Source organism: Montipora capricornis, chromosome 4 (genome assembly GCF_036669925.1).
Source record: "Montipora capricornis isolate CH-2021 chromosome 4, ASM3666992v2, whole genome shotgun sequence".
Taxonomy (NCBI): Eukaryota; Metazoa; Cnidaria; class Anthozoa; order Scleractinia; family Acroporidae; genus Montipora; species Montipora capricornis.
Window position 1 is genome coordinate 2,759,381 of NC_090886.1, and position 21,170 is coordinate 2,780,550.

Sequence of the window (21,170 nt, forward strand, 5' to 3'; positions counted from 1 at the left end):
AAAAAAGTGACATGTTTCGATGATTTCATGTCATCATTATATGGCTCGAGCTTGTTGCCGATATAACGAGCGGTTTGATTGCCTGAATGTAAGTGCAAGGATCTTATGATCCTATAATGCTCACAAACCTGTTAGGAATCAGGTAAATGGAGGACAAAAACCAAAGGAAATTTTATGCAGGACCAATTGGCGCTTCCCTGTATTTTTTGACATTTGTTTGTCCCTTGATTCTTTAGAATGTCGACAACATTTACCAAACCAAATTGCAATCATTTGTCTCGAATATAAATACTCTGACAGAGTATGCGTCAGTGCGATTTCAAACAAGAAATTAACTGATGAGCGTTCGCATTACCCGAATATTAAGTGATCGCTTCCGCTTAAACCAACAATGATGCCAGGCCTGCTACTGTGAAGGAAATTACTAAAGATTAATAAACCTTGAATGTTCCGTCTTTTCAGGAACATCTCAAACCTAGGCCTTCAACTGTATTAACCGAGCGATAGGCCTCAGTTTGAGATTTTCCTGTTCAGACCTCACTCTCAGTAAATCAATAGTTAAATTAAATGCAGTACAGGGAATCCAATCCACTATCCATTCATGGCATCAATTCTTATAAAAGGCAAATAAATAAATAAAAAATAAAAGAAAGAAAACAAAAGAAAAATAACGTTTCGACTCTATCCTGACGGTCGTTATTGAGTGAAAAAAATTATACAAGAAAAATTCTATAAATACTACAATGAACAGTAGTTAAAAAAACCGATTATTTAGTATTATGAATGGTCTTTATCAGGAAAATCAAGTCTAATCTGAATATAAAAACGGACTCTGAAATTGCTAAGTTTTCTTTTAGTTGGCCACTTGATTAGCTTTTATTGTTTTCAGTAACCAAAGATTTATTCTTGTATAGTTTTTAACTCGATAATGACGCTACGATAGCGTGGAGACGTCTTGTTGTTTTGGGGGTTTTTAACGATCTAATTTTAAAATTCTTTTATCAAATGTACTGTAGTATTTTTCGATGGTCAAATGCATGCCAAAGACACTTCTTCTAGGAACAAAAACTTGGCGTTTTTTAAACCCAGCACTGAAATTTGATATTGTTTCCGGTTCATTACCTGTCTAACGTTTATAACGGCATAAATGAATACAAACCGGCTCACCTAAAACAACAAGGTCTACTTTTGTTTCTTGGATACCAAACAAATTTTCAGCTCGGCAAGTGATCATCCCCTGATCTTCGAAGCGGGCGGCCCTAATCTCGAAGATTTTATCTGTAATGTTAAATCGGCTTCTATCCCGGTAATCTTGACCATGCATTGACCACGTGATCTTTGGAGCTGGATTACCGGATACAGAAATTTCCAGCGACAGATTTTCCCCTTCTCTTACAGAGACGAGCGAAGGAGTCTTTGTCACAAATCGAGGAGGACCTGTTGGTATAACAGATATTTTATCAGACTAAGTGTAAGCTTGATATGTTTTTGAAGAACTAGAGTGTTTTCGCTCATGTGACCAGAAGCCATATTTGCATTCTAAAACAAAAGGAAGAATAAAAATGGAGTACAATGGCGTAAGGTATGGAGCTACTAAGGAAGAGATAATTATTCAGTTCACAATGTTTACTCACCAAAGTTTGTTACCATCATTTTCTTGACCAAATTTTCAATAAACGTTTCATTGGCACTTGTTCCTGGAATCCCTGGTTTACCTGTTTTTCCATCAGTGCCTTTGTGACCACGACGACCACGTGAACCTGGTAGTCCTGTGCTACCTCGGGGACCTGGTTTTCCTGCTGGACCCGGTGAACCTGGCCCTCCGCGAGGGCCTCGGGGACCTTATGAAAGAAGAAGAAACAATTCTGACATAGCTTCCGTTCACATTCCTTAGATCGACTCCCGCATCAATGGGTGCTCAGTTGCATCGCAGGTAAGGTAACGTTGCAGAAACAATGAAGTAAAATCTTATTTGTCCAAGGACAACACCAAGAAATTCAAACATACTAAGAGTGCACACCATATAACTGTTTTTTCTCTTCCAAAAATTTTACCGTGCATCGACACTTTTTTTTTCAATCACCAGTACTACTTCTCGCATTTTGATGGTGCAAAGACAGATTTTTATTGTACGCGAATTGAAAAGAAATTCTCCCAGCCAACAGAGCCCTTTTAATTTCCGGATTTAGCCGCTTAACTCCGAATCGGTCATTGTTTCAAATGTACGAAAAAACATGCACCAAAGGCATTGCATTTATGCGGCGACACAAAGACTCTTGGCTGGCTTCTGTTGAGAAAATAAAGTTTGGAATTTCACCAAAAGAAGCTGATATAATTTTACCGACCTCTCATGCAGACAAGTTTCCCACTTCCGTTGACAGGGATGTCGGTGACCTTCAATCAGAACAGTAGAATTACGTTGAAAGAACATAAACAATGATAAACAATACGAAACAGGAATACCGATAAACAGATGTACGGCGAAATAAAACCAAATTATTTCTTAGTGCCCGTATAACAATGCTCAGGAGAAAATAAACATACTACATGTGGCGAATCACTTTTAAGTTAGAAAACATTTTACTGATGTGGGGACTTGGATGGAATCCATCAATACCTGCATACCTGCAAATTGTTGAGTAAATTCTTGACGCATTCTGCACGGCGAATCTTGTCTTTAGAGCCTGATTTAGGATCTTTCCTGACAGTCCGACGGTATCGTTCATTTCTATAGAATTTCCCTGCAGTGGACTTCGAAGTTGGCGATGGAACCGTAGTTACGCCATAACTCGTTCCTGCGAGGGATATCCCCTCGCGAATTGAAAAAAGTTCTTTCTCCAAATGAAAAACTTTGGTCGAGAGCTCGTTATCCGGGAAATAAACTTTATACGATAGGAAAGTAATGGAAACGATTGAAAAAACAAGATGAAGCACCACAACTAAAGTGAGATGACTTGAATAAACAGGAGATGCCGCCATTACGTTGACCTAACTATCGCTGTCTTTGATTTGATCGGATTAAACCGTCACTGCACCAAACAAGCTAAGGGTTTCGTTTTCACCAACGCCAATCACATTCACATTCAGCGTTGTGATTGGCTACTTCCAATGGACTTTGTTGGTTTCTACTGCGATTGTCTGCAAACTGATTGACGTCGTTGAAAAACAAAATCGTAGATTAATGAGTTATGAAGGCGCACAATAATTAGATTCAGAAGTGAATCTCAAATTTAGTGCGAAGATTCCAAACACCAGGGTAATTAAAATTCTTACGATGTAATCTTCACATTGTTAGCTTTTAGCGTTAGTAAAGCTTGTATTCAAACGGGAAACCCGGAACCCGGAACCCGGAAAACCTGGCTCTCATTTTATGCAACACAGTAGTCTACAAAGAATTCCACTTTGTGTATTCACCCGGAGGAGGATTAGAGGATTAGGGGGGGGGGGGGGAAGTACTCCCTTATATGAGTATATAGGTATGTGTGGTCTTAAAAGGTATGGTGTTTTAGCCGATTTGGTCTGAAATAGGGTATCGATTTTGACCCTTTTGGTCCGAAATAGGGTATAGTTTGTTTACTCAAGTCTTGAATTGGGTATCACGGTTTTTAAAAAGAAGCTTCGAATTCTTCTTCATTATTAGGCGATAAGACCATCAACACAGCCCTTCTCAAATTATTAAGCCAACCGTGTAAAAGCTGAAATAATGTCTGAAAATAGGTCTGAAATAGGATAGCAAAAATCGTAGACTTTGGTCTGAATTAGGGTGAGGGTTTTAGCAAGGGGGCTGCACACTCCCACCCCATTTTTCTGGGAGTACACCTCCCCCCAGTTGGATTCCTTGAGCTTCAGCCAAGAGTTCTTCATGAGATTAAATTTACTTCATTGTTCTCTCGAGATATAGGAGAAGGTCTATTTTCAATCAGTCTTATCTACTAATCCGAGGTGAAAGCAAATCTGTGCGAATGTTCGCTTCACAGAGAAGCAGAGTTGCCACCGAGATGGTGTTTAACTCTACAACCGACGCAACACCATAGCTTTTTTTTAAACATTAATTAACCTCTTCATTTGTCGAGGAGTAAGATAGTTTACCTATATTCGTTCAAGCTCGTTCACGGTTGATATGCCATGTCTGATGTGTTCTTATATGACTCGTAAATGACCTCAGTCAGTTTTAACAAAGAGGGCATGGCACGTTTTTCGAGTAGACAAAACACCACAATGAATACAAGCTATTTTAGCGTTGCTCTGCAATAAATGGGGTAGGGAGAAGGGCAAGCAGGCATAAGACTGTATGAAGGCTAGTAAATAATATAATCCAAAATTTTGTGTTTTCTTACAGTTGGTACGGTGATATTCATTCCCCTTGCATCTTTTAACTGTTGGCTTGTCAAAATTGAATCTGGTGGACTAATCGATATCTATGAAAACCTTTAAAAATTCTTGCACTGCTCCAATAAGTTGTATTTATTAGACTACATGTATCAAATACGATTGTCATGCCATTGTTAATTTAGCTGGCCGATTTTTAGATTGAAAGAGATTCTAAAGTGAATTTTGCTTACCTCCATTTTCTTCTTTTGATTCGTCCTTTTTTCTAAAAGTACTGAAAAGCGCTCTATCTTATAAATTTCTTTGTAGGATAACTCACTAAAGAAAGAGGGCATTTTGCGAATGCAGAACACCCCAGAAAGTGGAGAATCCCTATCCCACTCTTAACCCCCAATTTGAAATCAATCTCCAATTTGAGGCCTTTCATAAAAAGCTCTGATAACGAGCCAATTATTAGCCATCAAAAACTGATAAATTCTTTGGTGGCAAACTCGCTAATAATAGCGGACATTTTTTGTAAACCTTCAAATTTTGAAAGCATCAATGCTCAGAGCGCATTCAAATTTTCAGAGATAGTTCATTATACAGTGCACTTTCAACATTAAGTCCCTTATTGTCGGCTGACTGATTATAAAACGATAGTGCTTAATGAGGCAAAGATTCCCCTATTTCCCCATCGGCGCCTACCGTCTTCCCGGAGTCCCTTTGGGCTGCTCAGTGTTCGGAGGCTGGCATAGGAGAACTCTCGGCGTCAGCCAATCAGCATTCAGTAATTTCTTCGCGTATGTGATGACATATACAATGCCTAAAAAGTGCAGGTTGTGTCCCTGACAGAGTCAATACCATTCACCGATCGGTGCAATAATTAAGGTAACAATTTAGTGTGAGTTTCAGTTTTTAGACGTAAAATTCCCCACAGTTTCGGACCTTGATGTACGTCGAGTAAGACACCTTGAACTTGATGAGTGAGTAAAACAAACTTTGCGATTGACAATCCCATCTGAAACGGATGGATGACTTTCGGTTAACCACCCTCGATAATTGGTGTCACAGTGGCGCGAACTTCCAGATCGGTAAGTTGTGGCCATTACTGTACCAATTAAGAACTTGTACCAGCCCCTTGTCAGGCGATGGTCACACTTGTAAACATTTGAACCATAAATGTTGAAATAATAATATCTCGTTGGATCATCAATCGTCAGGTGACGAACACATTCTGGTTTATCAGTACCTGCACTGATCAACACAAGGCGGGTTCATACAAACTATTCAATCTCTATTTTAATTACTTAGATTTTGTGGAGGATAATGTAGAATTGTACATGGTAAACCTTTCGTTCCCTTGTAATTGTACTGCGCCTTTCTTAACTAGAAACTCCCGAAAGTAAACCGTAGCTTAGCCGAGAAGCTGATGGTAGCGAAAAAGGATACCAAGAAGAAGACAGTAAATGTAAGTAACATTTTCTCGTGAAAACAGTGATGTTGAAATATCATTCATTGTCTTTTAATGTTATTTTGTGTGTGCGGTTTCGTCAACTACTCAGCTCAATGAGCCCTATTTTTTCCGAAAGGGACTCGTAAGACTAAAATATTCGTAATTGTTTCACTAGAGAGGAACAAATCATCTGAACGGCGTAGTCGTCTCAGCGGACAAAATCATGCGGGGGCCACGGCCAAACTCTTATTTTGACCGCGAGTTTGGTCGTCTATCAAGATTATTTTTCAAGGTCGATTTGTTTTTTTGGGACCGGTTGCTCGAAGCCTAGTTAGCGCTAACCATTAGTTAAGGGGTATTAAAACCTATAGGTTTCCATGGCATTGAACGCGGTTAGCGCTAACCGTTACACCACAAGAAAAAGTGCCGGTTGCATTTTAAAGAGAATTGAACTAGCTTAGAGAGAGTTGTGGTTCATGATGGAACATCTCAATAGCTGAGGAAATTAGTTTTGCTGTTATAAGAACTTTCATTTTGTCCGTTTTGATATGAATTTACAACCGTACGACAAGCATCAGGTAAATTGTCCGTCTAGAATTTACATTAGACGAGCAAATCTTCCGTTAATTTGTTATTCGATTCAAGCTGCTAGTGTGAATCGGCGATTGTCGTTAATTGTTGCTTTGGCGAGTAGGTCCTTTGCAGATTTCACTAGCAGAGTGCAATGCCCTTCCGCAACTTGGAGTGTAATTTTTTTGGTATTGCACTTGTAATGTACCCTGCGACAAGAGGCTCTTATCACTCCTGGATAAGTCGGAAAGATCATTCCGGAATTCTTTAATTTTGTTTATATTTCTTGAATTAGAACATCAAGGCAATTATTATCAACCCTGGCAATAGTTATTTCCTCTTCAAAAGTGGACGTCTTTTTTTCAGACCACTGACGTCAGTAATCCGTTGGGAGATGACAGGTTCTCCGCCATGTTTACTAATCCAGACTTTCAGGTGGATGAAGCAAGCGAGGTGAGTTGTGGGTCTAATTATATAGCTGGTAGTTAATCTGCAATTGTCAGCATAGCTATTATTCTTTAATTCTTTAAAATGTCCAATTAAGGATTAATTTGGATAGTTTCAGATAGGGTTTTCCTTTAAAAACAGGCAAACTGTATTTAGAAAATATAGGACATTTTGTCTTAAGCCAATCAAATCCCAGAAAATACAATGGGTAATAGAAACTAGCCAATCAGCACAAAGCATACATCGGCGTTGTTGTCTCTGTTTGTAGTAGTTGACAATGGCGGAGTTTTGCCACGGAGATTTGCCAAATTTTTCCATTTCTCAGGACTTTCTCAGCGATCTTACCGCAAATGTGAGATCGCCTACGTTGCCGGAAGAAGAGCTTGCCAACCTGAGAGGCAAAAACCAAAACTAAAACAGCGTAACGAAGCGAGAAAGTTGGAAGCTATCCCCCGTCATGAGCTACATGCAGTTTTTTGCCGTTTTTTCGCTGAAATTATAAAAAAGGACGGTCAAGAATACCAACCAGAAAGTTTGACTGTCATGCAGTGCTCGTTGGACCGTCATTTTAAAAAACTGTGGCAGAAGCTACAGTATTTTGCGAAATGGTGAATTTGTAAATTCAAGGTAACAACTTGAAGCGAGTGCAGGGTTACGGTGTGAGAGAAAAGGAGCAAGACAATTTATATAAGGAAATCATAATCTTAACTTTCCCAACACTGCATGGTTGAAAGCCCCAAAACGCAGGGGAAGACTAGTTGAAAATCACCAGCGACGAATTGTTGCAGTGATCGGAACGGAACGAGATTAGAACCCGGGCGAATGCAAGTGCAGCATTCTAATTTGGTCATTTCCCGCGTTGTCCAAGTCTTTCAGTGTTTCATTGGCATTTCTTATTTCTTTTGTTTAATCTGTTGGTATGGTTTTAGTAGCAAGCCATGATTTTCATCATTGTACCTCACGAGAGTTGCAACATGAACCCCCCCCCCCCCTCCGCTGCACTCACTGATAAGAGCTGTTGAGTTACTTTCACTTTGCCGTCGTGAAGATGATTTATTAAAACACTGACATTTACAACTGGAGAAACCTTTCGTCATAGCAGAACCTTGGCCGGTTTTGTGGTCATCAGCTTTCCTACTTTTCTATTTTACTGCGCGCGTCTTCATGCTGTCTCGAGTTCCGCGGAGAACAGTTTTCAACGAATACAACAAACCGAATGGTGCACAGTTCGCTTCTTCTTTTAAGGCCATTCTCCAGATGTAAAAGTAGCAAAAATGATGTGTATCTTACAGGAATACAAGCTGATTCGTCCAGTTGTGTCCAAACAAGACAAAGAGAGACAAAAACGATACAAAAAAGAAAAAGAGGGGTTACTTGAACAATTCGATGAAATTGAGGTAAGCCGCTTATTGCTTCATCTATCTCAGAATATTTATTAGAATTGACGGACTCGTAGAAAAAGAATATGCGTAACGTGTTAACAGTTTAGCAACTGCTTCATTTGCTTCTGCGAACGCGATCACGATAATCAGTTGATTCCAACGTCACAAGCACCTCATTTCTGTGGTTCATGTATCAGTGTAAGTAATTCGTTGTTTATTGTTTTGTTTTTGTGTATTTGCTGAGGCAGGTTAGTATAATTATATTTTAGCAGCTATAGAGCTGATGGGGGCCTGTGTAATATTTGCACTTACACTCAAAGGCCAGCCCACAACACAGGAGACTACTGCTGCTCTTTTCGAGCAATGAGTGCTTTTTTTACGTCCCAAAGAACTATTTACGACTAAATATTGTGAGAAGGGGCCTACCGAGAAGACTTAAAGGTCTTGATGGAACATTTAATAGTCTACGAGAAGTCCCTCTTTCGCCGCTTATTTAGTCGCACGCGAGGAGAGGACAAGCAAGAAATTCGAATCCAGACGTCCCGCGACCGTCAGCGGTCGACTAACTAAGCGATGAAAGAGGGACTGCTCCTAATCTAGTTATTTAAAGACCTTGTTCGCTTTGATCCGGCCGGGGTTCGAACCCGAGGCCTCGCGCACGAAAGTCGAGTGCACTCTCCACTGAGCCATCTGGTCGTCGGTCGTTTGAAGGTTTGATTTCTTGTGCAGGAACCCGAGGGCCGTCCGAGCGAGGAGGAATCAAGCAGCTCAGAAGATGAAAGGGAATGGCGCGAGGAACTGAAGAAACAGCGAAAAGAAGCCAGAAAAAACGAGGAGAGACCAGTGCTGAGCAAACCGAAATTTTACGAACTTAAATCAGGAGAGAACTTTACAACTGTGAAATCAGCGAAATCAACAGCAGCCTTGAAGGAAAAGAAGTTAGTTTCTGTTTTAACCATATTAATGTTAAGGGCACATCTTGGTACTCGGCACCTCTCCAAAATAGGAAGTCAACTCCGATTTTTCTGCCCTTTTGGGATTCATTTATTTATTTTCAAAATGAACGGTATATTACATTGGACTTGATCGAAATGTTCAAAGTATGCCTTCGCGATAATTTTGGCGCAAGCACTATTGGCTGGAAAATCGGATTGAACGCGATTACCATTCTGTTGTCGGAATTTCTGTTCTATGCAAAAACGAGATTTAAGTAATAGTGGTTTTTCAAATAATCAGGGAGGGGAGGGAGGCTTTGAAGCTTTGCGTCGTACCACAAATTGAACATCCACGCAATGTGTTTTCCTATTATTAGGGTATCTTTGGGCAAAAGACTGCAACTCGAAGAGAACTCTGGTATGGTAAGGCCGACAGGATCAATGTCAGGTGAAAAGGAGATTACTTTCCAAGTGAAAAAGGTAGGGAAAATGTTTGCAATCAACAGGAGAATCGTGAGACATATCATTGAATAGACCATTTCCGGGTTCATGTCTGCCTCCTCTTCAAAGCGAGTCTAAGTGCGAAGTTTTTCTTGTGAAAATTAGTTTTCTTTCATATGTAAAAAATAACTAATTACCATCACGAAAACTTCGCACTTAGACTCGCTTTGAAGAGGGGGCAGACATGAACTCAGAAATAGCCTATTAAGTGAAGTTCAATCATCCGGGTGAGTGTACAAGGCCTGTTTAGGATGACATTGACTGACATTTCGACAACCTGAGCGGAAGTCTTCTTCTGAGCCAAGGGACTCAGAAGATGACCTCCGCTCAGGTTCCACCGTTTTGGATGATACTTGACTCTGAAGTTGACTTCCGTTCAGCTTGTTGAAACGTCAGTCAAGACGACACTCGCCCGGGGAATCGTGCTTCACTTAATTACAACAAGAGAATGCAAGGAAACATTAAGTTTCGACGGAAGACAATAGCCCAGGAGGCTCGATCTACCTCGGAATACGGCCTATCAGTTAACGGTATTACTTTTTTTAGTACGGCTACCGCTAGATGTGTGTGTGTGTGTTTTTTTTGCGGGAAAAATGACGTCATTGCGTTCCCTGCCCGATCGATGGTTTTGCATTTCGCACAAGCGAGCAATCGCTCGCGCGGCTATTTGGTTGCAGGCCAATCAGAGGCGTTGCGGTCATGAGTTTCAATCTGATTGGCCATTATTTGGTTGGAGTTGTATTCTTATAAATTTAAATAATACCGTAACCTGATTGGCCCAGGCCAAATAAGAGAGACCGACTCTTTTGGACTCTAATGGATTTCTGGTTTCGTTGTATTATCGTCTTGATTTGATTTCTCATTCTCCATCTCAAGTTATTCAGAGCGCTAAGTTTTTTGGAGCGCAAACAGCTATGGCCATAGGTTAGGAGAGGTTTTGACAGTAGTTTATCCAATGTAAACCAGGCTTTCACAACTATTTTTAAACGTGAAAGGAAGATGAGAAGCTAAGTGAAATTCATGCTCTCAGGAAGCGCTTAACTCTCTGCAGCCCCAACAACCCTGGACAAAACTCTTGGCACACTGTCATACAACCTCCCTCCCCCTTTCAATGTTGATTGGAATCCGTGAAACATTGAGAAATGCGGCAGTTTCTTTCAACAATGCTTGGGGGAGGGAGGGGTAGGGGATAATGAGGGGAATTATTATAAAATATCAGGTAAACCTTTAATTGAAGCGATGTTTGTGCTCATTGTTAAAAGTGTCCCATGACATTTTGTCCAGGATTGTATATCCGCCCCTGATAAAAGCTTCGTCCAATATCGATCAAATGACGTTGGCTTTTTTAAAGAGCTGTGTTGTGTTATATTTATGGAATGCTTTTCTTTTCAGAGTTACAAAGAAATGCAAAGGAACGAAGAGGTGCGCGCGCACGTCGAGGAACGAAGGAAGCTGCATCGTTCAGCCCGTAGCATTTTAAGTAAAGAAAAACGAGCACCAGTTTTCTGGAGAGGAAAACGCGTCAGGTGATACTGACAAGCAAGATTTTCACGTGCCTGTCAAGTGGAATGGGGTAATTTCAGATCCGGAGCCGGTGGTGTTCAGATTTGCGCAAGTGTGAGACTCAAAATTGGTTCTTCTTCTGGTCGCTTGCTAAACCAAGGAAGCTTCTTGGAGTCCACACCGTAGCAGCGCAGCATCCAAAGGGTGGCAATCTACCAAGTTAAATCCTGTTGGATTGGCCGATGCGAAGTTCTATCGATCCATTTTCGAACCATCTCGCGGTTTTTCATAATCGAAACTCTGTTCCATGTTAGAGTTTACTGGTTCCATGGAGTCCAATACAAGAAACAGACATCTTTGTAAAATACACTTTTGGTGGTCTAACACGTTGTGGTATGGGTTTCCTTCGCAGGAAACATAGATCGCTTAATTACAAAATGCCAAGCTGTGGTGTCTTAAGTCTTCAGCAATGTAGCAGTTTATTAAGAATTAATTCACTTTATGATGATTATCAAGAAATTTCTCGTCACTTTATTGACTAATCGAGACTGTGTTGTTCGAATCAGGGTTAGCGCTGATCGTGATTAATACCATGACAACCACACAACTGTTGGTATGCCTTGCAATGCTGGTGTGGCCGCTAGTCACCGTTGACAAACGTTTCTTTTGACGTTGAAATTTGTTAACTACTGGAACTAAAAAATGATGAACGTTGCTATTTGTCTTCTTCGACATCAACGTTACTTGTGTCCAGAAAAATACACGCAGTAAATATATCACTCTGACCTTTTCTCCATTCCCCAGAGCATCGAAATCGTGTTTATTCCTTTTAAGATATAGTTAAAGTGCCTATCACCTCAACTCACTTTCCCACTTTATTTGTTTTCCGAAATTGTCCCTTTTGATTGAGATTTCACTTTTTTAATTAATGGCTTTGAACGACGAGAAAAGTTGTCATACTTTGATACATAACCGAGCAATGAAGAGGAATGGGTTGTATACCTGGTTGACGTCACAAATTAATTTGCATTGATATAACCCTTTGAAAACAGCGATGAAAATTAATTTGTGACGTCAACACGGTATCGAACCCATTCCCCATTTCATTGCTCGGTTATTGATCAAAGTGTGAGCACTTTTCCCATCTTTCAAAGCCAATAAAAAAGTGAAATTGCAATCTAAAGGTTCTAAAAAAAACCACAATGTATTTGGGACGATTTCAGAGAATAAATGAAGTGGAAAAGTGATGGAGGTGATAGCCACTTCAATTCTATCGAAATTGGTCTACAGAACGTTTCAACTCACGTGACCAGCAGCCATACTGGTTTTCTGAAACAAAAGAAAGTATTTGCATAAAAATAGAGTTCAATTCCCGGAGGATTAGTTTGGTACACCATCATGGCCGCCATTTCTTTGTTTTGGAACAATAACATGGCTGCCGTGACGTCATGTGAAACGCTCTGTACGTGGCTTGGAATCAACCTCTGGATGCAAAGAAAAATTCCTATGGTAGAATGTACAAATGCTTGATGAAACACAAGAGGTGACAACAAGAGATGTATTGGTAAAGAGTGATTTGTCGGCGAAAGCGTAAAAAGTGCAGGTTTTGTCCCTGACAGAGTTAATACCATTCACAAAGTGGTGCAATAACGAAGGTGACAATTTGGTGTGGGTTTCAGTTTGTAGACGTAGAATTTCCCACAGTTTCGGACCTTGATGTACGTCGAGAAGGGACACCTTGAACTTGATGAGTGCGCAAAACAAACTTTTCGATTGACAATGCCATCTGAAACGGTTGGATGACTTCCGGTTAACCACCCTCGATAGTGGGTGTCACAGTAGTCGGTATTTCCAGAATTGTAAGCTGTGGCCATTGAAAGAAAGGGCAAAAACCTGTACCAGCCCTCTGTTAGAAGATAGTCACACTTGTGACCACTTGCGGTAAAATACCTGGTAAAATCTCTCGTTTGATCATCAATCGTCGTGTGACGAAGACATTCTGGTTTATCAGTACCTGAAAAATCAACGCAAATGCTGAGTTCGTATAAGCAAATTGAATCTCTATTTTAATTATTTATCGGTGAATGGTTAATAAAAACCTGTCGAAAGGTTTTCCCCTTAATCATCATAATGAGATCAGTTACATTTTAATATATGCCAGTGGACAAAGCAGTGGATGTTGAAAGCCGATGCTACTTGTGCAGCAAGGATACAGATTGAGAATCGGGCTTTGTTTGTTTTCAAGGGTTTTCAAGACGCGTACGAACCCTGAAGCTAGTTTACAGGTACCCACTTTTAAATAATCTGAAAGAAGTACTTCAAATTTAACAGAAACATGATTAAGAACTTCAACTGGCTGGTAGAGTTGAATCCGGGACACGGGAACCGGAAATAACTCAGACTAGCGGTTAGAACGGGATTTGAACCCGGGACAACCGCATGCAAACCCAACGCCCTAACCACTGCACCACGCCTCCTCTTCCCAACCAACCAAACACACGTAAGTTCGTCAACCACTGTATAAGAAACTAAGGTGATTTAGGACGCTCTCCATCTGACAGAACTGACCGGTCAGACCGGGATTTGGAAAGACTAACTATACAACTCCTTCAAATTAACATACTTTGAGGATGATATATACTCCTCCAGAAGAATGCGAGGGATTATCATATAAGTATTTCTTCAAATATTGCAACTTATTTCTTGGTATTCACTGGAGAGAATAGAACTTATCTTTGAGACTTAAACCCTCACATGTTGGCGGCATATCTCCGCTCCACTGTCCACTGGGAAGACACTTCCTAACAGCTTGACCAAACATTGTATATCCTGGATGACAGAGATATCTGACATATCCCCCTGACCAATGATTCGTGCTGATAACAATTGCATTGTTTGGTTTGCCTGGATCGCCACAGTTGGGTAGAACTGAGAATAAAGATAAGACACTGATCGTAATCAAACTTGAATAACTTGTAAGGATAATTTAATTTTTGTACAACCACTCTTTCTTCAAAGGATAAATTTATAGCCTGCTATGATTTTGGCAGGATTTATTTTGCATTCTTGCTTCAGCGACGTTTTCGCGTGGAAGGGGAGCGTTGCAGCAAGCATCACAAGAAATTAAACAATTTAACGCTTTGACTTCCAGGAGTGATCAGAATGTAAATTCTCCTCAGAATTTCAATGAAAGGCCAGTCAGACAGGTATAGAGAAAGAAGATAATTATCAGCTTGAGAGGAGTGATCTTGATATAACAACAAATTCTCATGACTACCCAACAAAGAAACCTATTATTTAGGAGAATGAACATTTTGATCTTGGAAATTACAGGTTATTAAATTAATTAACAATTTTCTTCCCTGAATACTACCCAATCACACGAGTCTTCCTTGAGGTTGGCAATTGATTGGTTGCACAAAAAAGAACTTGAATTAAACCTTATGCTCTTCAATATCAGTAAAATAAAAATTCATTTAATTTTATGGGAATTCAATAACATCTTAGGAAGTACATGTTCACGAATAAATGTTATCTTAATCATTCGTTGGTTCAATGGCGCAATGATGGTAATCCATCTTCAATAACATCATTATGGTGTCATTTTCTTTCCTGTAAAGTCTATTACGTGTTTGGAATAACAATAACATCAATAACACTGTCATTTACATTTTTTGATAGTCTTTTATGGAAAGTACATGTACACTTTAAACGCACAAAAATTTAATGCAGCATGCCGCGAAGAAGAAATAGAATTCCAAACAAAATCCGTAGAAGAATTGTCAAAGCCTCTGAGGATATTAGGACAGACTACCTGTGAGTCGCGGGCACATAGTGTGTGAATATGTACTTCCCAAGTTATGTAATTGTGTCTGCAACTCACAGCTATCTTCTGTGGGATCTTCAAGTCCTTGACGAGATGTTATTGAATTCCCGTAAAATAAAATGAATTTCTATTTTCGGTTAATGAAGGGCAAAGAGTGTTCTCGGTAGTGGTCGCACTCTTGGGGTCATTGTTGGAAGACATTCGTTGCTAAGCCAGTAACTTACTATTCTTCTCACGAGCGCATTACACTCTTAAACAGACGAAATGGTTGCAAAAGGTGCGAATTGATGAAACTTCGCGATAACTAACCAATCCTTGCAGCTGCAGTTATTGTGTCGCCGTATTCATTGCGAACAACACATTTGTATGTTGCCTGATCCGAGGGCTCAAACTGACTAATTTCATGCTCGCTGGTCACTTGGTCTGTGGTGATATTAGTGGTGGAATTTATAATGACGTTATCCTTGTACCATGTGATCTGCGGTAGAGGCAATCCTTTGGCAGAGCAGTTGACTCGAACAGAATCTCTAATGTTGGGTACTGTGATTAAAGTCGCCGGCTTAGAGGTGAAAACAGGAGATTCTGAGAAAATTAAAGGCAAAAGACATGCCTCATAAGACTATATATAAAATTTGGCATAATATTGAGCAGGAAAAGGTTCCTGGGGAATGGCTTGGTTAAGAGTCTATAAATCTACATTTAACCTAATTTCTTGAATTTTATTGGGAATATTAAAGGAAAGGGAACCTTGGAATCACTTTTAACGCTCACTTTACTTTAAAGTTTTTTTCCTCTGCATGGATATGCTCTAATGAACCCGCTTCATTTACAGCTACAATAATTCAAACCAAAACTATTCTGCAGGTAAGCTACGCTCTTAATAGGTGCATGGAGGAGTCATGCACGGTAAAGGAAGACATCCCGATTGGTATAGGAAAAAATAGATCTGCTGAAAGGCATGGAAATAACGGACCTTTATCACGGATGACTGTCGTTTTACAACCTGCCGACGGCAAATACCATGCAGCACTTCAAAAGCCCAAATTTCGTTATTATATTGTGTAAGACCTTTCTCGTTTTTTTTTCCAGCGGAAACTTAATTCATGTACCCGAGGTCTTGAAAACAAAATGCTTCACAACAGAAGCAGAATAAGGGTCCCGCCAAATTATGGCCGATCAGATTGGCCCTGATGACCACAACGCGTATGATTGATTGGTCTGCAATCTAGTTTATGCACGAGGGATTGCTCTTGCTTTAATGCAAAGTCATGAACCGGGCAAAGAACACAATACCGCCACGCTTTGTTCACGCAAAAATCTAGAAGTAGCTGTCCTAAAGACCGGGACACACTAGTCGACAAGTCGCAGCGACATGTCTCTGCGACAAGTCGCTCCGTGTGTACTACTTGCAAAACAAGTCGCTACGACACGACGCCTGTTCGGTGCGCACGCAGTGATCTCGTACGAGGGGGAATGTGAACTAATTTTCTAATTCAATATGGCAGACCATATGACGCTCTCTCATTGGTTCATTCATATTTTGTCGCAGCGACTTGTTGCCGGAAGTGTACACACGATGCGACAACGCTGCTTCCGCTAATTTTGTTGCTGCGATAAGTCGCACGAATTCAAACTGGTTTGAATTCGTGCGACTGATCGCGGCGACAAAATTCTGCCGCAGCGACACTGATTTTCGTGAAATTAACCGTGTCACACAATGCGAATTGTTGCGGCGACTTGTCCCCGCGACGTGTCGCAGCGACTTATCGCCTAGTGTACCGTGTGTACACTTCCGACAACAAGTCGCTGCGACAAAATATAAATGAACCAAGGAGAGAGCGTCATATGGTCAGCCATATTGAATTAGAAAACTAGTTCACATTCCCCTTCATACGAGATCACTGCATGCGCACCGAACAGGCGTCGTGTTTGCATATTTGGTAAGCAAAAGCAATTGCTTTTCACGGCCTGCAAGTACATCTTTTCATTTCTGTCTATTTCTTTGCCGTCGTCAGCAAAACAAGAACGTTAAATGACCAAATCTTGAGGTTTTAGGGATAACGTCAGCGCTTGAGGATAAATTCTCCCCTAAACTATTGCCGTTCATGCTAGTTTCGTTCTTGAGGGTTTGTCACACCTTTGTCACGTTAAAATGCTAGGAACAGTCGCAAAGCGATTACAATGACGCGGATTCACGTTTAACGACGACGTTCTCGTTGCCGTTGCCGTCGTCGTTGCAAAAGCTCCCTAATACAAAAAACTGATGAGCCGCATGCCATCGTAGATAGAGACTTCTGGGTTATGGATTTTTCTGTTCATAACTATTTTAATCATATTTCCATGCTGCTTTGGCCCTTCAATGTCGTTCAATACCAAGCAATTGCTTCAAAAGACTGCCATTTCAGTTTTCAGTAACTCACCAATTGGTTTCGCTTTAAGGAAAGTTCCGTGAATAATCATCCCATATTTGTTTGTTGCTGTACAGAAATAGATTCCACCATCATCGACCGCAGTGCTGGTGATTAAAAGACTGTCTTTACTGGTCACAGTTCGGTTATGAGGTAATGGTGTTGCTGGTGATCTGGCCCAGTTCACCTCAGGGGTTGGATTACCAAGAACATTACATTGCAGCTTCGTCTCTTTGCCCAAATAACTAACGACTTGACCCGGTGGAGACTTGGGAAACCGTGGGGCACCTACAGACGAGGGAAGCGCAAAATTGGTGAATATCATAATGAAAAGCGGTTTAATTTCAGATTGTTTCTTGTCATGAAGATGGCAGACTGAGAGCCTAATTCGTCGAAAACATACAAGAATCGATTTCGTCAGACATTTTAAAGGAGAGATTAACGACAAAAGTGACATGTTTCGATGATTTCACGTCATGATTCCCAACATCATCTTGTACTATATGGCTCGAGCTTGTTGCCGATATCACGAGCGGTTTGATTGGCTGAATGAACGTGCAAGGATTTTATGATCCTATAATGCCCACAAACCTGTTAGGAATCAGGTAAATGGAGGACAAAAACCAAAGGAAATTTTATGCAGGACCAATTGGCGCTTCCCTGTATTTTTTGACATTTGTTTGTCCCATGATTCTTTAGAATGTCGACCACATTTACCAAACCAAATTGCAATCATTTGTCTCGAATATAAATATTTTCACAGAGTACGCGTCACTGCGATTTCAAACAAGAAATAAACTGATGAGCGTTCGCATTACCCGAATATTATATGATCGCATCCGCTTAAACCGACAATGATGCCAGGCCTGATGCTGTGAAGCAAATCACTTAAGAACGTATGAACCATGAATGCTCCGTCTTTTCAGGAACATCTCAAATCTCGGCCTTCAACTGTATTAACCGAGCGATAGGCCTCAGTTAGAGATTTTCCTGTTAAGAGCTCACTCTCAGTAAATCAATAGTTAAATTAAATGCAGTACAGGGAATCCAATCCACTATCCAGTCATGACATCAATTCTTATAAAACGCAAAAAATAAAAATAAAAAAATTAAAGAAAGAAAAAAAAAAGAAAAATAACGTTTCGACTCTATCCTGACGGTCGTTATTGAGTGAAAAAAATTATACAAGATAAATTCTATAAATACTACAATGAACAGTAGTTTAAAAAACCAATTGTTTAGTATTATGAATGGTCTTTATCAGGAAAATCAAGTCTAATCTGAATATAAAAACTGACTCTGAAATTGCTAAGTTTTCTTTTAGTTGGCCACTTGATTAGCTACTATTGTTTTCAGTAACCAAAGATTTATTCTTGTATAGTTTTTAACTCGATAATGACGCTAAGACAGCGTGGAGATGTCATGTTGTTTTTGGGGTTTTTAATGATATAATTTTAAATTTTTTTTTATCGAATGTACTGTAGTAATTTTCGATGGTCAAATTTATGCCAAAGACACTTCTTCTACGAACAAAAACTTGGCCTTTTTTAAACCCAGCACTGAAATTTGATATTGTTTCCGGTTCATTCCCTGTCTAACGTTTATAACGGCATAAATGAATACAAACCGGCTCACCTAAAACAACAAGGTCTACTTTTGTTTCTTGGATACCAAACAAATTTTCAGCTCGGCACGTGATCATTCCCTGATCTTCGAAGCGGACGCTCGTAATCTCGAAGATTTTATCAGTAATGTTAAATCGGCTTTTATCCCCGTAGTCTCTCCCATGCACTGACCACGTGATCTTTGGAGCTGGATTACCGGACACAGAAATTTCCAGCGACAGATTTTTCCCTTCTCTTACAGAGACGAGAGATGGAGTCTTTGTCACAAATCGAGGAGGACCTGTTGGTATAACAGATATTTTAACAGACCGTAAAGTGTAAGCTTGATATGTTTTAAAGAAATAGAGTGTTTTCGCTCATGTGACCAGAAGCCATATTTTCATTCTAAAACAAAAGGAAGAATTTCACTCCTCTAACATGGCCGCCGTGACGTCACGTGAACTCACAGCAACCGCCTTTGTTTTTTGACCTAATTCGCGGGAAGGGCTAGTCTTAAAATAAACCTACTTGTGAAAACGCCGTTTCACAGACGCTGTATGGAAGTTGCACGCTCCAGATGGGCTCCTGGAAAGAGCTAATGTGTTTACTCACCAAAGTTTGTTATCATCATTTCCTTGACCACATTTTCAATGAACGTTTCATTGGCACTTGTTCCTGGAATCCCTGGTTTGCCTGTTTTTCCATCAGTGCCTTTGCGACCACGACGACCACGTGAGCCTGGTATTCCTGTGCTGCCTCGGGGACCTGGTTTTCCTGCTGGACCCGGTGAACCGGGCCCTCCGCGAGGGCCTCGGGGACCTTATGAAAGAAGAAGAAACAATTCTGACATAGCTTCCGTTTACACTCCTTAGATCGACCCCCGCATCAATGGGTGCTCAGCTGCATCGCAGGTAAGGTAACGTTGCAGAAACAATGAAGTAAAACCTTATTTGTCCAAGGACAACACCAAGAAATTCAAACATACTAAGAGTGCACACCATATAACTGTTTTTCCTCTTCCAAAATTTTTTACCATGCATCGACACTTTTTTTTTTTCAATCACCAGTACTACTTCTCGCATTTTGATGGTGGAAAGACAGAATTTTTTTGTATCTTGAAGGGATGCACCCGGAGCCCTTTTAATTTCCGGATTTAGGCACTTAACTCCGAATAGGTCATTGTTTCAAATGTACGAAAAAACAAGCACCAAAGGCATTGTTATTTTATGCGGCGACACAAAAACTGTTGGCTGGCATTTGTTGAGAAAAGAAAGTTTGGAATTTCACCAAAAGAAGCTGATATAATTTTACCGACCTCTCATGCAGACAAGTTTCCCACTTCCGTTGACAGCTATGTCGGTGACCTTCAATCAGAACAGTAGAATTACGTTGAAAGAACATAAAAAATGATAACAATACGAAACAGGAATACGGATAAACAGATGTAGGGCAAAATAAAAACCAAATTATTTCTTAATGCCCGTATCATAATGCTCAGGAGAGAATAAAAATACTACATGTGGCGAATCACTTTTAAGTTAGCAAACATTTCTCTGGCGCTACTGATGTGACGTGGGGACTTGGATGGAATCCATCAATGGGGAATTCGTACATACCTGCAGATTGTTGAGTAAATTCTTGACGCATTCTGCACGGCGAATCTCGTCTTTAGAGCCTGATTTAGGTTCTTTCCTGACAGTCCGACGGTATCGTTCATTTCTATAGAATTTCGCTGCGGTGGACTTCGACGTTGGCGATGGAACCGTAGTTACGCCATAACTCGTTCCTGCGAGGGATATCTCCTCGCGAATTGAAAAAAGTTCTTTCTCCAAATGAAAAACTTTGGTCGAGAGCTCGTTATCCGGGAAATAAACTTTATACGATAGGAAAGTAATGGAAACGATTGAAAAAACAAGATGAAGCACCACAACTAAAGTGAGATGACTTGAATGAACAGGAGATGCCGCCATTACGTTGACTTAAGTATCGCTGTATTTGATTTGATCGGATTAAACCTTCACTGCACCAAACAAGCTAAGGGTTTCGTTTTCACCAACGCCAATCACATTCACATTCAGCGCTGTGATTGGCTACTTCCGATGGACTTTGTTGGTTTCTACTGCGATTATCAGCAAACTGATTGACGTCGTTGAAAAACAAAATCGTAGATTAATGAAAGGCGTACAATAATAGAATTCAATAATTAGATTCAGAAGTGAATCTCAAATTT

At 40.3% G+C, this 21,170-nt stretch overlaps 3 protein-coding genes across 4 annotated transcripts in view; 1 reads left to right on the forward strand and 2 right to left on the reverse strand.

The window, feature by feature from the left end:
• LOC138045184 (uncharacterized) overlaps positions 1-3,225 on the reverse strand; it is a 14,056-nt gene extending 10,831 nt beyond the window's left edge. The window contains exons 1-4 of the mRNA XM_068891598.1: positions 2,626-3,225; positions 2,346-2,394; positions 1,635-1,841; positions 1,168-1,437 (exon numbers count right to left, since the gene is read on the reverse strand). Of these exons, the coding sequence (XP_068747699.1) occupies positions 1,168-1,437; positions 1,635-1,841; positions 2,346-2,394; positions 2,626-2,979 (880 nt within the window). The 5' untranslated portion in view covers positions 2,980-3,225. The remainder of the gene's footprint in view (positions 1-1,167; positions 1,438-1,634; positions 1,842-2,345; positions 2,395-2,625) is intronic.
• Positions 3,226-5,673: 2,448 nt separating this feature from the next.
• LOC138045189 (nucleolar protein 10-like) lies at positions 5,674-11,879 on the forward strand. Its single transcript, XM_068891604.1, has 6 exons — positions 5,674-5,779; positions 6,701-6,787; positions 8,074-8,178; positions 8,893-9,101; positions 9,476-9,578; positions 10,992-11,879. Exons 1-6 carry the CDS (start codon positions 5,741-5,743, stop codon positions 11,127-11,129), a joined length of 681 nt encoding a protein of 226 aa, XP_068747705.1. The 5' UTR covers positions 5,674-5,740; the 3' UTR covers positions 11,130-11,879.
• LOC138045183 (peroxidasin homolog) lies at positions 10,990-20,949 on the reverse strand. Of its 2 annotated transcripts, XM_068891597.1 has the most exons (9): positions 20,557-20,949; positions 20,256-20,304; positions 19,553-19,759; positions 18,972-19,241; positions 17,349-17,624; positions 15,238-15,510; positions 13,857-14,030; positions 13,053-13,116; positions 10,990-12,431 (listed from the first exon to the last, which is right to left on the reverse strand). In XM_068891597.1, exons 1-9 carry the CDS (start codon positions 20,908-20,910, stop codon positions 12,404-12,406), a joined length of 1,695 nt encoding a protein of 564 aa, XP_068747698.1. In that variant the 5' UTR covers positions 20,911-20,949; the 3' UTR covers positions 10,990-12,403. The 2 variants fall into 2 exon arrangements, with proteins under 2 accessions (XP_068747698.1, XP_068747697.1); XM_068891596.1 differs by having other exon boundaries at positions 10,990-13,116.
• Positions 20,950-21,170: the final 221 nt, after the last annotated feature.

What these genes read in the sequence shown, in the direction of transcription:
- LOC138045189 (XM_068891604.1), top strand. Translation starts at nt 5,741, where the DNA reads ATGGTAGCGAAAAAGGATACCAAGAAGAAGACAGTAAAT. An exon ending in AACAATTCGATGAAATTGAG is followed by an intron (nt 8,179 to 8,892) that starts GTAAGCCGCTTA and finishes TTTCTTGTGCAG; the next exon opens with GAACCCGAGGGCCGTCCGAG. An exon ending in TTACTTTCCAAGTGAAAAAG is followed by an intron (nt 9,579 to 10,991) that starts GTAGGGAAAATG and finishes TTTTCTTTTCAG; the next exon opens with AGTTACAAAGAAATGCAAAG.
- LOC138045183 (XM_068891596.1), bottom strand. Translation starts at nt 20,910, where the DNA reads ATGGCGGCATCTCCTGTTCATTCAAGTCATCTCACTTTAGTTGTGGTG. An exon ending in ATTTACTCAACAATCTGCAG is followed by an intron (nt 20,305 to 20,556) that starts GTATGTACGAAT and finishes TTCTGATTGAAG; the next exon opens with GTCACCGACATAGCTGTCAA. An exon ending in GAAACTTGTCTGCATGAGAG is followed by an intron (nt 19,760 to 20,255) that starts GTCGGTAAAATT and finishes TTCTTTCATAAG; the next exon opens with GTCCCCGAGGCCCTCGCGGA.